Source organism: Zonotrichia leucophrys, chromosome 21 (assembly GCF_028769735.1).
Source record: "Zonotrichia leucophrys gambelii isolate GWCS_2022_RI chromosome 21, RI_Zleu_2.0, whole genome shotgun sequence".
Taxonomy (NCBI): domain Eukaryota; kingdom Metazoa; phylum Chordata; class Aves; order Passeriformes; family Passerellidae; genus Zonotrichia; species Zonotrichia leucophrys.
In genome coordinates, this window is record NC_088190.1 from 6,931,364 (window position 1) to 6,945,234 (window position 13,871).

A 13,871-nucleotide genomic window follows, 5' to 3' on the forward strand; every position below is an offset into this window, starting at 1 on the left:
CACTGCTTTCCCTCCCAATGGCCAGAAATACCAGGCTGAAACTCTCAACACAAGCTTGAGATTCTTACCAGTGTTGATTCATGAATTCTTTCTGTGTGATGGTGAAGGTACACAGTTTGTTACAGAGAGAATCTTCATCCTATCCAGAAGAAAACTGTTTTAGGAAGGTGTCATAACGGCAGCTACAGTGAAGTACATGGACAGAATAAATTCCCAGGAAACCAAAGGTACATTTTAACAGCAAATTTTAGCAACAGAGCTAGAAAGCAGCTGGTATCAAACCACATGGAGAGAGGAGACACATTGTAGTAATGTGAAATGGTTAACAAGAAAAAGAAACAGTAATAGAAATATTGATTAAAAAAAAAAAACAAACATATCCTAACAGCTATTTTTCCCCAGCCAACAGCACTTAAAGTACTAATCAAAGCTGCTCGCTGATAGAAAAACTAGTAACTGCCAGCCAACCAGTAGGAACAAACCCATTTTATTAAATTTCTTCCACTTAATTAAAAATTAAATAAATAATATTTACAACTATTATTTAAATAAATAAAATTTATGAATATTCTTGAAAATAAATATATAATATTTATAAATATATGTGGTTTATATATATTATTATACATTGTATCATATTATATTATAATATATATTATATCATACACCATATTATATTATATTATATTATATTAAATTATATTATAGTATATTATAGTATATTATATTATATTATATTATATTATATTATATTATAGTATATTATACTATATTATACTATATTACACAATATTATATTATATTCTATATTATGCTATAATTCATATATAATATTATAATTTATATATAATATTATAATTTATATACTATATAATATTATATATAAATTATAATATAATATATTAATTTTTATTATACTATATATTAATATATAATTATAATATAATATAATAATATAAATTATTCAAATATATATGTTCATTATATATAATAAATAATATATTAATGAAATAAAATACATAATACTTATAAAATAAATATTAAATTTTTGTTGACATCCCGAAGCCAACACATCCAGTCAGGGAGGACAGATCCTCTCTCTCCTCCAGACCTGACACGCTGGGTCCTTGGCTCAGTGAACACAAACTCTCAGCTGATAAACTGAGTGATTTGGGAGGTGCCAAACAAGCCCTCCTGTCCTCTGCACACCCCCTGTGCCTGCTGCCCACCGAGTCCTCAGCCTGGGAGTCCTCCTCCTCCACGGCCAGCTCCTCCACCCAGTCCGAGTCCACCTCGATGGCGCGCTCCTCGCCGTCCACAGACAGGTGGCTGGGGCCCTGCCCGCCGCTCTGGCTCAGGGCGTTGGTGACGTCGGCCAGGTAGGACACGATGTGGCACGTGCACTCCAGGATTGTCACGTGCTAGGGAGCAAAGGCAAGGAAAATCAGCCCACAGAGCTCACAGCAGCTGCTACAGGGCATGAATACAGGACAGACACCTAAATGAGCCTTGCTTGGTCGTATCCTGTGCAAGCTGTTCCAGCTCCAGAGCTCAGTCCCCAAGGGGACTGGGTGCCAGAAGCCAGCTCGCTCTCAGACCAAGGCCGCGGGTCAGCCCCTAGCAAGCAGGGAGATATTCAGCTCTTAGTGATTTGGCAGCTCTTGTGATTTCAGCTTTGCTTGCTAGGTAGCTTTTCCCTTGGCCTAAGGCTCCAGCAGACGGTAGAGAGAGGAGAAGCAGAAGACGCTGGCTGTTCCATGTATATGGCTTTATTGGAGGGTCTGTGAAGGGTCTCAGCTCTTCTTCTTCCGAGTTAGTAGGGCTACAGTGTGCTACTTTTATACCCTTGGCCTGGATCCAATCCTGACCAATGGCAAAGGTGTTAGAGTGACCATAAGTGACCAATGGTAGGGTTTAACACAATATTGCCTTACATGGCTATAGGGATAAGGTACAAGGCGGATGTCCCTGGCTAAACCTGAGGGGTTTACTACAGACACCCCCTGGGCAAATTGCTTTAAAATTCCCACCAGGTTTTGTCCCACCAAGCCAGGACAGCTGAACCCAGGCCTGGGAGTCCTTACTGCAAGCACAGCACCAGCACAGGCCTTACCTTGCCCTGCATGACGTTGGCATTCATTTTCTCTACCACGTTCTTTTGAGACAGGTATTTCTTGCTGCAACACACAACACTGGGAATTACTACAGAATGGTTCAGGATGGAAGGGATCCTAAAGCCCATCTCATCCCACCCCTGCCATGGGCCAGGACACCTTCCACTATCCCAGGCTGGACTAAAGCCCATCTCATCCCACCCCTGCCACGGGCCAGGACAGCTTCCACTATCCCAGGCTGGACCAAATCCCATCTCATCCCACCCCTGCCACGGGCCAGGACAGCTTCCACTATCCCAGGCTGGACTAAAGCCCATCTCATCCCACCCCTGCCATGGGCCAGGACAGCTTCCACTATCCCAGGCTGGACCAAGCACGGTCCAACATGGCCTGGAACACTTCCTGGGATGGGGAGTCCAAAACCCCTCACTCCAGCTGCCAGCCTTTGGGAAGTATAAACTCACTCCTGACCAACTGCTTCAAGCATTCAGTTTGCTTTAGATTAACAACAGGGAATGTATAATTGCAGTAACTAAACCATCCAGAGTAAAGAAACAAAATGTGATTGTTTGGAACAGATGGACACAGATCTGCCTCCCTCAGACACTTTGTATCCCAAACAACGAGCAATAAACTAAGAGAGAAGGGATTATCTGTAAATGCAAACTTCTGTCCCCAAAACACCAGAAAAGAAATAAAACCCCCCCACAAATGAAGCCTCAGCAGTACAGAGCTCACTCTTACCATCTGCCCAGCCAGTCCACAGCAGCCCCATGGAGCTGGAGGTGTCCTGCCCCTTGTCCTGCACTGGCCAAAGTTGCCATGACGACCATCAGCTCAGGAAAGCCCGTGCCGTCCCCATTGGCCAACATCTCCGTTGCCATTGGAATCAGAGTGCTGAGCAGAACAGTGCACACGCCTTCCCCCACTTGGCTGAGCAAAAACAGGAGAGTTTCACACAGGTCCCACCAAGAACCAGCAACAACTCACACGAGATTGTTCTGGAGAGCAAGAGGAGCTCAGAGCTCACACAGGACAGGACCAGAGCTGTGCTTTACCTGTTCTCCCGCACAATGTACGTGGTGAGGAGCTGCAGCAGCTGCCTGTTCTCCTGCACCACGTCCAGCTGGTCCGAGTCCTTGGGTGGGGACATGGTCATCCTGGTGAGCCAGGCCTGCAGCCTGACGGGCTCCACACAGGCCAGCTGGGCCAGGGAGCCGCAGAGGCGCAGCAGGCTGGGGTTGGGGCTCTTCTCAGCTGGGGGGAAAGGGACTGTCACTGACAGATGCTCCAAGGAACACGTGTGGAAATGGCTTTCCTTGAAAGCGTGAAGCTGTGATCCCACTCCCTCCCACAGATTTTCTTCCAAGCACCTCCAAGCTCAGGCAATACAAGAACAGTGTGAAGTGGAAAAGGCAGCAGGGAGGGGATCCTACTGGCACTTACTCAGCTGGAAGAGCTTGGTGAAGAATTTCAGCACCCTGTTACAGAACTTGGCTGAGAGGTTCTCGTTGGCCGTCGCCATCATGATCTGCACCAGCTCTCCACTGTACAGAGGGGAGGATTAAATCAGCTTTATAAAGAGCAGCCCATTCCCCTTTCCCACTGGCTCCACTTCTCTCCACCCTCACGTTTCAGACTGGCAGGAGTTTGTGTTAGCACTGCTCAGCAGCCAAACCACAGAAACTGCTTTCAGGCAAAGAGCAAACCCAGCCCAGATCAAAACTCAGAAATGGGCTCCTCAGTAGCACCTCAGTGTTCTCTACATATCCAGTCACAAAAGAACTGGCTTCAAAAGACCTTCTTGCTTATCTTTCCCTTCCATACTAACAATGTACAGCCACCAGGCTGCTTTCATTCTGAACTGTTCAACAGGTAGAGAGAAAAACCACGCAATGGTCACCTTTCTGATGGAGAAAGCCCTTCCTCTTACTCACCTCACATTCAGAACTCTGTGGTTGTGCTAGGCTGTTTCTATCACAGTTGTTCTAGGCTGCTGCCAGCACAATTTATCTTTATGGTTCTAACCTCCCTCCCCACTCTTAAAATTATCAACCTGTAGCCCCACAGAAGCACTGAGAGAATTTGGGATTTTGCAGCTTGGAGCAGCATCCCTCAGAAAGCTGCTCTGGCAGAACAACCATCCTCTAAGATTCCCCACCGATAATACTGTGAGGCCTCACTGAGTATTTCATTTGGACAAAGATCCAAGTCCTCTCCCCCTCAGAGTCTCTTCCCACTCTCCTGAACTGCCTGAAGGATATCCTGGCTCTACAGAGTCTGTATTTTCCTGCACAATGGCATTAACATCACCTTGGTCTCTACACTGACAAGCTAACAGAGCAAGGATGAGAAATGAAGTCCTTGGAATACAACTTCTATGGTGACTTCACCTTTCTGAAAAGAATTCCTCCATGGCTTTTCTGGCCTGGCTGCTCTCCAGCTGTTTCTCCAGGTGCTGCAAACACTCCTCCAAGATGGACTCATCCAGGCCACTGAGGATTAAAAGAGGAATAGATAAGGATCAAATACATGAGGATGAAAAAAGAACATCTAAAAACAATTTCAACAATCACAACAGTTCTGAGAGGCCAGAAGTGATCTATTTGCCATTACAATTCCAGTAATTGTTCCACTAATTGAAAGTGGAACAATTCTTCCAACAGACAGGAGAAAAACAATTGATGAACAACTTTACATAAACACCAACAAATCCACCAAGTTAGAACAAAGGGACAAATGATGCTGTAAAGCAAGTCCCAGTCAGAAACCTAAAATAACCCAGACCTTTCTGATACCTCACACACAAATTCCTATAAAGAGCTGCTCCTTTTACACTTTAAGTCTCTTCTACTGTTACTCCTCCCCATTCTCTCTAGCTCTCACCCCCACTCCACAGTTCTGATAATGTGAAAGAAATATCTCATATTTAAAGTATACAAGTACAGAAGCTTTCAACAGATAAAAACCAGCTGATTTTTTCTGTTCCAGAAGCATCCCTGCTGTAGCCAATCTCTGCACACAGCTTTGTTACCTGTTTGGGTCAGAGTGATGGGCCAGTATGTTATAGCACCCTGTGATCAACTTCTCATAAACACGGGCCAGGAACTCGTCAGAGTCTGCTGGGCCCAGGATCCTTTCCAGGGAGTTGCTGCTGATTTCTGCCACACTCTCTGTGCTGCTCTCCAGAAGGAGGGGCAGCAGGGAATGGATCACCTGCGGTGGGTTGGGATCATCTGACCAGCTTGAAAAGAAAAGGACACAAGTTAATTCTCTGCATGGTGTAGCACAGATCATCCCTGCTGGAAACCAGAATTCACATTACGTGAGGCACAACTCTGGATGGAAGTTGGTGATGAAAGGTGGGATAAAAAAACTGGCCCAGCTATTTTCCCCCTCAGAAAAAAAGTCACTCTTTGGAAAATTCTACATGTTACTTTCGCATATATACAGTTACAGCATGTGCCTAGACAGTCTCACTATTATATATCCTGGCTTTGGGGCTTGCCTGCAGTGTCAACAATTACTTTTTGGTTTCAGAGTACTTTAGATTAAGTCCCTGGAAAAAAAAATGGCATTTTACTTTTCCTTAAACACGAAAAACTTCACACAAGTGAATGATAAAAAAACACAAATGAATTAGTTAGATCCCTATCGTGTCAGTTTATATCCCCCTTTCTTCAAGTCCATATTTGACAAAAAGGTTTCTCTCAGAGAGCTGGACTTTTGGAGATACCATAGAAGACAGAAAGACTGTCTGTCACTCATTTGGTATTTGGAGCTGTGAACTGGAAGGTTGATGTCAGTAAGTGTTGCACAGACACAGAGCAAAGCACCCAGCAGTGGGAGGAACAGCCAGGGTAACACAAGGCCTGACTTACATGATGAGATCCCCGGTGAGCCTGACCAGGGACAGCAGGGTGTGCTTGAGGGAGGCTGCCAGGGGCAGGCTCTGGCTGCAGAGGGTGCCCAGGTGAGCAGCCTGCACGGCGCTGATGTAGCTCTCGGCAGGGATGGTGTCGTTGGCAAAGGCGTTGCGCTGGGGAGGGACACACACACACACACACACACACACACACACACACACACACACACAGAGATCAGAGCCTGGAGCTGGGACAGGGGCACACACACTGCCCCCAGGCCCAGCAGTGCCTGCAGCTGCACTCACACCACAGCAGGCCCTGAGCATGGACTCACCCACGAACCGATGTTGGGGAACTCGTTGGTGTGGATGTTGTTCCAGGACTCACACAGGGTCTGCACAGCTGATGGCAAGTTCTGGACAAGGGTCGGACCTGCAGTTACACAGAACGATCAGGCACTGAATAAATTCAAAAGCTTACAAGTAAAAATCATCCCTAAGTGTTTAAGAGCATCCCAGCTTCATTCACTTCATTAAAACTGCAGAAAACATGGCACAAATACTAATTCACAGAAGTCTTCAGCACACCACCATTTCCTAGTTCCCCTTGTTATTCCATGCCACCAGCTCCAATATGGTTACAAAAACATTTCACTGATCCAGAGGAGCTCACAATATAATGATCCTTTCAAGGTTTGCCCAACTGTTCAGCTGGTAGGATACTGAAGAGACTTTGCAGTGTGCTTTGTATATACCTAGCAAAAACTAACAGTAAGGTTAGGACTGTCTTTTGTCCTTGGGTGCGTGTGGCAGCCATCTTGACATCTTCAGCGTCACGCTTTCTATAAGCTACAAGAACGTAAAATTTGCTGGGGGGTTGGTCGATGATTTATCATCACGGTTTGTATTTTTGTTTGGGTTTTTTTGGTGGGAGGCAGTTCTGGGGTTAATTCTATGTCTGTTTGGGGGTGGCTGTAGAGTGATGGAATGTGGGATCTCAGGATCTGAGTCCTGAGATGCCGAGACACCGAGACCACCCTTGGGGGGCTCGGGAGTCCTGGAATGTTCCAGAAGTGTCTGGTGGCTGGACTTTGATCCTACACAGGAGACGACACCTGTATGAGGACAGGAGGGTTTCACCGGAGTGAATGGTGAAGGGATTAGTTAGAGAGTGAGACACAGGGTTTAGGATTTCTGTACAGGGGGGTTTAGAGAAGTAAGATGGAGGAATTGGGGCGTGTCCTGTCCTTCTTCTTCTTCTTCTTCTCCTCCATCTTCTGTGGTGATGGTGGCACTTTGAGATTGGCCATTACTAAAAGTGCACCCAGCAATAAGAATAAATGGTATTGGGGAAAAATGATAAATATTGTACACGTAACCATGGGTATAAAGATAGGTGTCTGTACGGAGGGCGCACAGTGTGCCATGGCTGACTGCTGAGCAGAGCTCTGTCGGGCTGAAAGAAAATCTTTTAGATAAACAATTAATAAACATAAAAACCGAAAGAAGAACTGAAGCCTCTTCTCGTCCTTCGATACGCGGGCTGCCCCAAGGCCACTCCGGGCCTTTCCAGGCCCTTCAAACAGCCGAAAACCGGACAATGGAAGATTCCCCCACGGGGTGCCCAGCCCTCACCCAGAGTGTTGGCCTTGCAGCGGCCGGAGCCGATGGCCAGCACGGCAGCGTAGCCCCGCAGCTTCTCCTCGCAGCCCCTGCTGTCCGAGTTCGCCTCCTCCGAGAGGCTCCGCAGCAGGTAGGACCTGCAGGAGGGAGGGAGGGAGAGATTCACCTCAGCTCTGCAGCTCACAGCTCAGTGTGTCACTGGAGTGACAGATAAAACACAAATTTCTCAAGTTCTGCCCCCCACTTCATCTCACACCATTAAGGGACTTGTGAGCTTTTATCCCCTCTAAGCTACTTAGCAGGAGAAGTGCCCAAAAAGAAAAAGCTGATTTACTTTTGCTTTCTTCTACACAGGTTCTAACGAGAGTTTAGAAGAATTTAGATTTTTTTTAATGTAAGAATTAACTCCCCCTTCTCTTTCTTGATGGTCTGACAGCACTCAGTACTATGCCAGAGAAATAACCTTAAGTAGCACTATCCTAGAAGGTGGTTTTTATCTTTGGAGGAAAAACTGGTTTTGCAAACTTGCAAGGAAGCCTTGGAAGATCAGACAAGGAGGCTACTCAGAAACAACAAAGTCCCATGCATGGCTTGAGAAGCTACTTGCTATTCTTCTTTTAAAGCAATGGACTCTCTAGAGGACACAAAGTAATTACTTCAGACCATAAAACTCCCAGGCACTTCTAAGAAAACAACACACAAAATGCAGAGGAAGCCCAAAGCACAGCAGGAAATTGTACTGCTGCTGGAAATCCCAAGGACTGTACCTGGTAAAAGTAGCATAAGTGTCAATGAGCTGCAGTGTAGCAGGGAGGAGGTTCTTGGTTATCTCTGAGGACTTCTGGGGATCAGTTTCTGCAGCTGACTTGGAAAAGTGCTCATCTAGAGAAACCTGGATCTTGGAGATGGCAGCATCAAGGGTGTAAATGGATTGTAAACTGGGGACTTCGTGCAGCTGGAGAATGGTTGTGCAGTCAACAGCACAGAAAGAAGAGATCTGCAAACACAGAAGATGGAGCAGTAAGTGCAGATCATCCCACAGAAACAGAAGTTTGCAGGTCCAGCTGCACTCCCACACCTCACCTGTCGAGCAAAGTATTCCTCTGCTATTTCCACGTCGTACTTCACTGAGATGCACTTGCTGGAGGTCAGCTCAATGAGAGGAGTAGCATGCTCAGCCTTCATGCCCTGCTTGATAAGGTGATCCTACAAATGCCAAAACCCAGATCCATCACACCTGAGCAGTGCTCTGGAACGAACCAGTTTAGAAAAGACAGGAACAAGTGCCCCCAGAAGAAATCCCACGTGCAGTCAGTGTCACTGTCACTGTCACTGTCACCAGCCCATGAGCTGAGGCTGTACCTTGATCCACACCACGTAGGAGGGGATCTGCAGGCGGGAGGACCAGCGCAGGGTGTGCAGGAGGTCACAGTCACTCATCTCAGGGGTGTTCATGGCCAGATGGTGCATGTAGCTTCTGGAGGGAGGCAAAATCCCCAGGATGCGCCACAGGATCAGGAAGTAGTACTGAAGGGCACAGGCTTCCTAAACAGAGGAACAAGCAGAAAAATTAGTACAGAAAGATTGCAGTCTGCATCATTACAGCTACTGAAATATCTCCTCAGGGGCTCCACACTCCTGCAGATGTGCCAAACCAGATGAACACATTCTGGACTGAGTTTCTGACATATTAAACAATAAAATATGCAACACAGGAGTGAGAAAAGAGAAAGGAAAAATTATACACTTTTCTCCTTTTTAATCATGTTCTAGCCACACCTCCTGGAATTACCACAGACTTATAGCAAGTCTGAAGCACATTATGAATTAAAAGCTCAAGAGATGTGCAGCCACCACAAACACTATGGTCAGCTATGAGATTTTTAAATTCCTCGTTACTCCAAGCACAGTCCAAAATACTTCGGTTAAATACTTTGCTTGAAAACACAAAGTTTAAAAACTTGTTATTCTTCCACACAGGCAGCCAGACAGTCTTACCAGTGCAGTGACATTTTTGTTCTCCCTCCTCCTGAGTGTATCAAACTGGGAGCCAGCAGCCAGCAATGAGGTGAGGGCTGCGTAGAGCTCGTCGTACTTCGTAGCCCTGGAGAAAAGCACCTCACACACCTGCAGAGATGAGAAACCAGGACCCTGCTTTGCAAAGCTCTTTAAGCATTCAGAACACCCACAGCCCAAAATCTTGCAAAATAAAGTTCAGAGAGAGGTTCTGTTGGGACTGAGGATCAATGGACTGGGGATAAGGAGCAGGCAGGAGAGCCCAGAACCCTGATGGCAACAAAACCCAGGGAGAAGCTGGAGTAGTGATGAGAAAACAACTCTAAATGTGTCTTTGTCTGAATCCCAAACATTCCTGCAAGTACTACAACAGATCTTCACAGATTTTGCACAGTGACTGCTCTGACATCCAGCTAGGGGTAAGAAGGAATCCCATGTCATCTTATGTGGCCACTCTTCTTTTACACATTCAGTGAAAGATTCCTGGTCCCTCTTTTTAATCAAGTCTTCCCTTCTTGTCTGCTTTCCCTGGCACTTGGCAAACCCCCATGGCCCAGCAGAAAGTTGCGCGGGGGCGACCACGGCCCTGGAATCCGGCTGTCTGGTGAGGGGCGAAGGCCAGGGCCCCTGCGCATCAGAAAACAGCCCCCCTCGGCGGCTTGGCCTCGGGCTGAGCTGGGGATAGCTCGGAGCAGCGCGGTGAGAGAGAATTAGGAGGCGACCGCTTGCTGGGGTAAACTGTGGGTTTATTACAGAAGAACCAACAAGGAGGGGAAACACCCAGCAAATGGCCCGAACAGGGGCAGGAGAGGGTTTTAAGGAAAAGGGGGGAAGAAGGCAGGGAAACCCGGCTATCCAATAGGAATACATATTTGGAGGTACGAAACATAACTGATATACTAAAGTAACCAACTGTTATAAATCATAGGAAGGGCTCCGGGGCTACAGCCAACCATAACTCCCAGAGAAAAGAAAATTCTCGAAACCTGGAGGAGAAAAGGAGTGATTGACTGAGCCCAAGGAGGAAACAACTTTCACTTTATAAGAGAAACAGGGAGAGCAGTTTCATTTCCATAGCAACCTAACTGGCAGGGTCCTGGGAAAGGAAGAAACCATTTAATACAGAAAATGGGGGAGCAAACTAACAAACTTAAGAACACACCACAGCAGAAAGTCTCTGCCAGCAGTGCCATACCGTGCTATCCAGACGGTTCAGATCATCCTCAGAAGCTTCTGGAGACAGGATGCAGTAGAACCTGGGCTGTGGAGCAGAGTCTGCAATGTGAGAACAAAAGATAACCTTCAAGTGGCAGTTTCAACAGGCCACACTGTGTTACAGCCTCTCCTCCATGCCCACAACCATTGTATGACCCCTAGCAGGTCCCAGGTGAGTTCCATGACCCATTATTGGTGCTCTAAGCTGTGGGATAGGCAGCCAAAGCTTTCCTACTCCCACAATCCTGGCAAAATTAACACACACTTATTTTTAATTACTTGTTGCATACTCCTAGGAGAGAACAACTTTGAATTTTGTTTAATAAAACAATTCTTGCATTATGACATGTATTTTTATTGTAACTATGGCCACTAAAAGCAGGAAAAGATGCCCAAACCAAGGCACAGAAAAGGATCTCATTTATTTATAAAAGCAAATCTTGCAATAAAAAATTCCTTACATTTTCCTTCTTACCTGATGAACAGTGTTTGGTCCAGTTTTCTTCCACTTCTTTAAAGCCATGATAAAGTGGGACAGATGTTCGTCTGCTGCTGTCCTGGGATCCACTCACCCAGCCAATGGGTGGAGTCAGCAAATTATATTGTACCTGAATTTAAAAACCAAACAAAAACTCACCCATGGCATCCTTGTCACTGAGGGGCAGGGGGAAAACACCACCCACAGGGAAAGAAACACAAAATAGAAACAGTCCTACTCAAAACACAATATTCCCCTCTCCTGGGGGAAGCCCTGGACCCTCCCTGATGGTTTTTATTCTGGACTGAGCAGTTTAAATCCATGGCCAAGCTTCCCACAGCTGGAAAAGCCAGGCACAAAGCACCATATTGTCCCATTAATGAGGACAGTCCCAAAAACCTCCATGGTCAAACATCAAACCAAAGAAACTACAAAAGGTATTAATGAAATAAACAGCCAAATATTAAAGATATGGTGGGACAATCATCTTATCCTTGCTAGGATTTATTAAGACACCAATCACACCAGGAATTTACACTCCAACTGAACCTGCTGCTAGGAACTTAATTAACCATTCATTGAACTCTGAGGGTTGGTAACAACATCAAAACTGATTTACCCACAAGGGTCATGGAGGGAACACACCAAATGAGTGCCCATCACAGATCCCTGCTGGGTGAGCAGTTCAATACCCAGCTGTCAAAGCCTCACCTGCTCAAACAGGTACACGGGGGCCTTGGAGTACTGGTGCAGCAGGTAGTCAAACACCAGCAGCAGCCGTGCCACCAGGAGGGGCACAGAGCACTGCTGGCTCTCCATGTTTGCTGTCAGCTCCACGATGGTCTGGATACAGAGCATCATGATGGACCTGCGGCCCCTCTCGGAGAAATTGTGGAAAATGAGCAGCAGCAGCTGGAGATGCTCCACATTCAGATCCTCTGTGTCACCGGGGAGAGTGCCCTGCAAGGCGTTCTGCTTCAGGGTGCCCACAAACCTGGCAACAGGAGAGGAAGTTTGCCAAGTTTAGATCCCTCTTTAAAATCTCTTTAACTAGAAATAATTTTGTTTGTCTGCTGACTGTTCTAATACTGGCAATTTCACAAATTATGTATTGGAATGAGACTGTGTGAGCAGTAAAACCTACAGAAATGAAATCAGTGGCAAATATATTTAGTGGAGAACAGGAACAATCACTCAAATGGAGAAGGGGTGAATCAAACCTGTTCATTAGAGCTTTAAACCACCTAAACCCTATCAGTGAAAGCCAGGTAATGGCAGAGGGGAACAATCTCAGCACCCTCCTAACAGGACCCATCAGAAACCTGCTGAAAAGTAAGAGATCCTCCTTCCCTTTTTACAGCCAGCCTTGCTGCAGTTCAGCCTCCTCCCACCAAGCTCCTGAGTGCAGGAATCATTTCCTGGGCTCTGGGTGAAGGATTCCCAGCACAGCAGACTGACCCTCTGCTCCCCCCAGGGATCCCAGATCAGTGAACACACTCACTTGGAATGCTGGGGCCAGAGAATTCTCACTTGACAGGAAATGAGAGGTAAGAGATGAGTGATTTCCAGCTTAACATGAAATGATCTCACCTTTCCCAGACTTTAAGGCACTCTGGAACATCAGGATCTCCCTGGGCAGAGGCTTTATGCTGCCAGATCAGGAGCAGTCGGGACAGCACAGACAGACTTTGAGGGTGGATGTAGAGAGGCCACGGACCTTCAGAAAAAGGGGCAACTCCCAGCTGCTGGAGAAGGGTGCTCTGGAACAAAACAGGCTTGTTGGAAAGGGGCAAGTCCTGTCTGATGCTTTAATTAATTATAAGTATGATCTGAGCACACAGCTGACAGTAAACAGCAGGGCTCTCAGCTCTGCTCACACAGCAATGCCTCTCCTGTCTCAGACACAGGGCAGAGCTGCTGAGAGACACCCAAAGCTGTCACTTCAAACACAACAAAGCCTCAACACCAAGGCAGAAAAATGGTATTAATGAGTTTTTCTCATTCACTGCAATATCAGAGCAGGAGGGACTATGCTACTGTGTTCAGAACCTGTAAATCTGCAAAAACAGCCCTTTGGCTGATCACAGCAACATTTGCTTCTTTTCAAATGTAATAAAAAGGCAGATGGATGAAAAGTCCAACTGCTTTTAAAAATTAACAAACAACAGAGTGTTTTTAATGCAGTAGAAAACAGCCCACAAAGTATATGGGTTGAATTCAGTGATGGTGAAGCAGATTCATAACCTCCACGACAGGGTTAACTCAGGTCAGCCCATGACCCAGCAAAGAAACCTAGAGGCTACAAAGTTAGCACATGAAAGCAAAAGAATTAAGTTGATTCTCTCCTGAGAAATTCCAAGGCCTTTTGGCATGAGTCCTGACATCAGAGCAAATCTGTAGGAATGTCTCTTGATAAACTCATGGATAGAGGCAACTCTACAAGACAAAATACACAAACTCTTTTCCTTCTCAGCTTTCATCACCTTCAAAGTCCAGTGGATTCGTCTGAATTATAAATGTTAAGTTTACACTGTGCAGGATGTTTTGTGCTGGATGACTG

At 46.1% G+C, this 13,871-nt stretch overlaps 1 protein-coding gene across 5 annotated transcripts in view; it reads right to left on the bottom strand.

The window, feature by feature from the left end:
• UBR4 (ubiquitin protein ligase E3 component n-recognin 4) overlaps positions 1-13,871 on the bottom strand; it is a 105,022-nt gene that overhangs the window by 76,732 nt on the left and 14,419 nt on the right. For all 5 annotated transcript variants that reach the window (XM_064730776.1, XM_064730775.1, XM_064730774.1 and 2 more), the window contains exons 18-36: positions 12,902-13,071; positions 12,023-12,305; positions 11,309-11,441; positions 10,814-10,893; positions 9,601-9,729; positions 8,965-9,147; positions 8,686-8,808; positions 8,370-8,599; positions 7,615-7,739; positions 6,315-6,412; positions 5,996-6,153; positions 5,149-5,358; positions 4,508-4,609; positions 3,561-3,661; positions 3,173-3,371; positions 2,859-3,047; positions 2,114-2,177; positions 1,230-1,421; positions 69-139 (exon numbers count right to left, since the gene is read on the bottom strand). In XM_064730776.1, the coding sequence (XP_064586846.1) occupies positions 69-139; positions 1,230-1,421; positions 2,114-2,177; positions 2,859-3,047; positions 3,173-3,371; positions 3,561-3,661; positions 4,508-4,609; positions 5,149-5,358; positions 5,996-6,153; positions 6,315-6,412; positions 7,615-7,739; positions 8,370-8,599; positions 8,686-8,808; positions 8,965-9,147; positions 9,601-9,729; positions 10,814-10,893; positions 11,309-11,441; positions 12,023-12,305; positions 12,902-13,071 (2,840 nt within the window). The remainder of the gene's footprint in view (positions 1-68; positions 140-1,229; positions 1,422-2,113; positions 2,178-2,858; positions 3,048-3,172; positions 3,372-3,560; positions 3,662-4,507; positions 4,610-5,148; positions 5,359-5,995; positions 6,154-6,314; positions 6,413-7,614; positions 7,740-8,369; positions 8,600-8,685; positions 8,809-8,964; positions 9,148-9,600; positions 9,730-10,813; positions 10,894-11,308; positions 11,442-12,022; positions 12,306-12,901; positions 13,072-13,871) is intronic.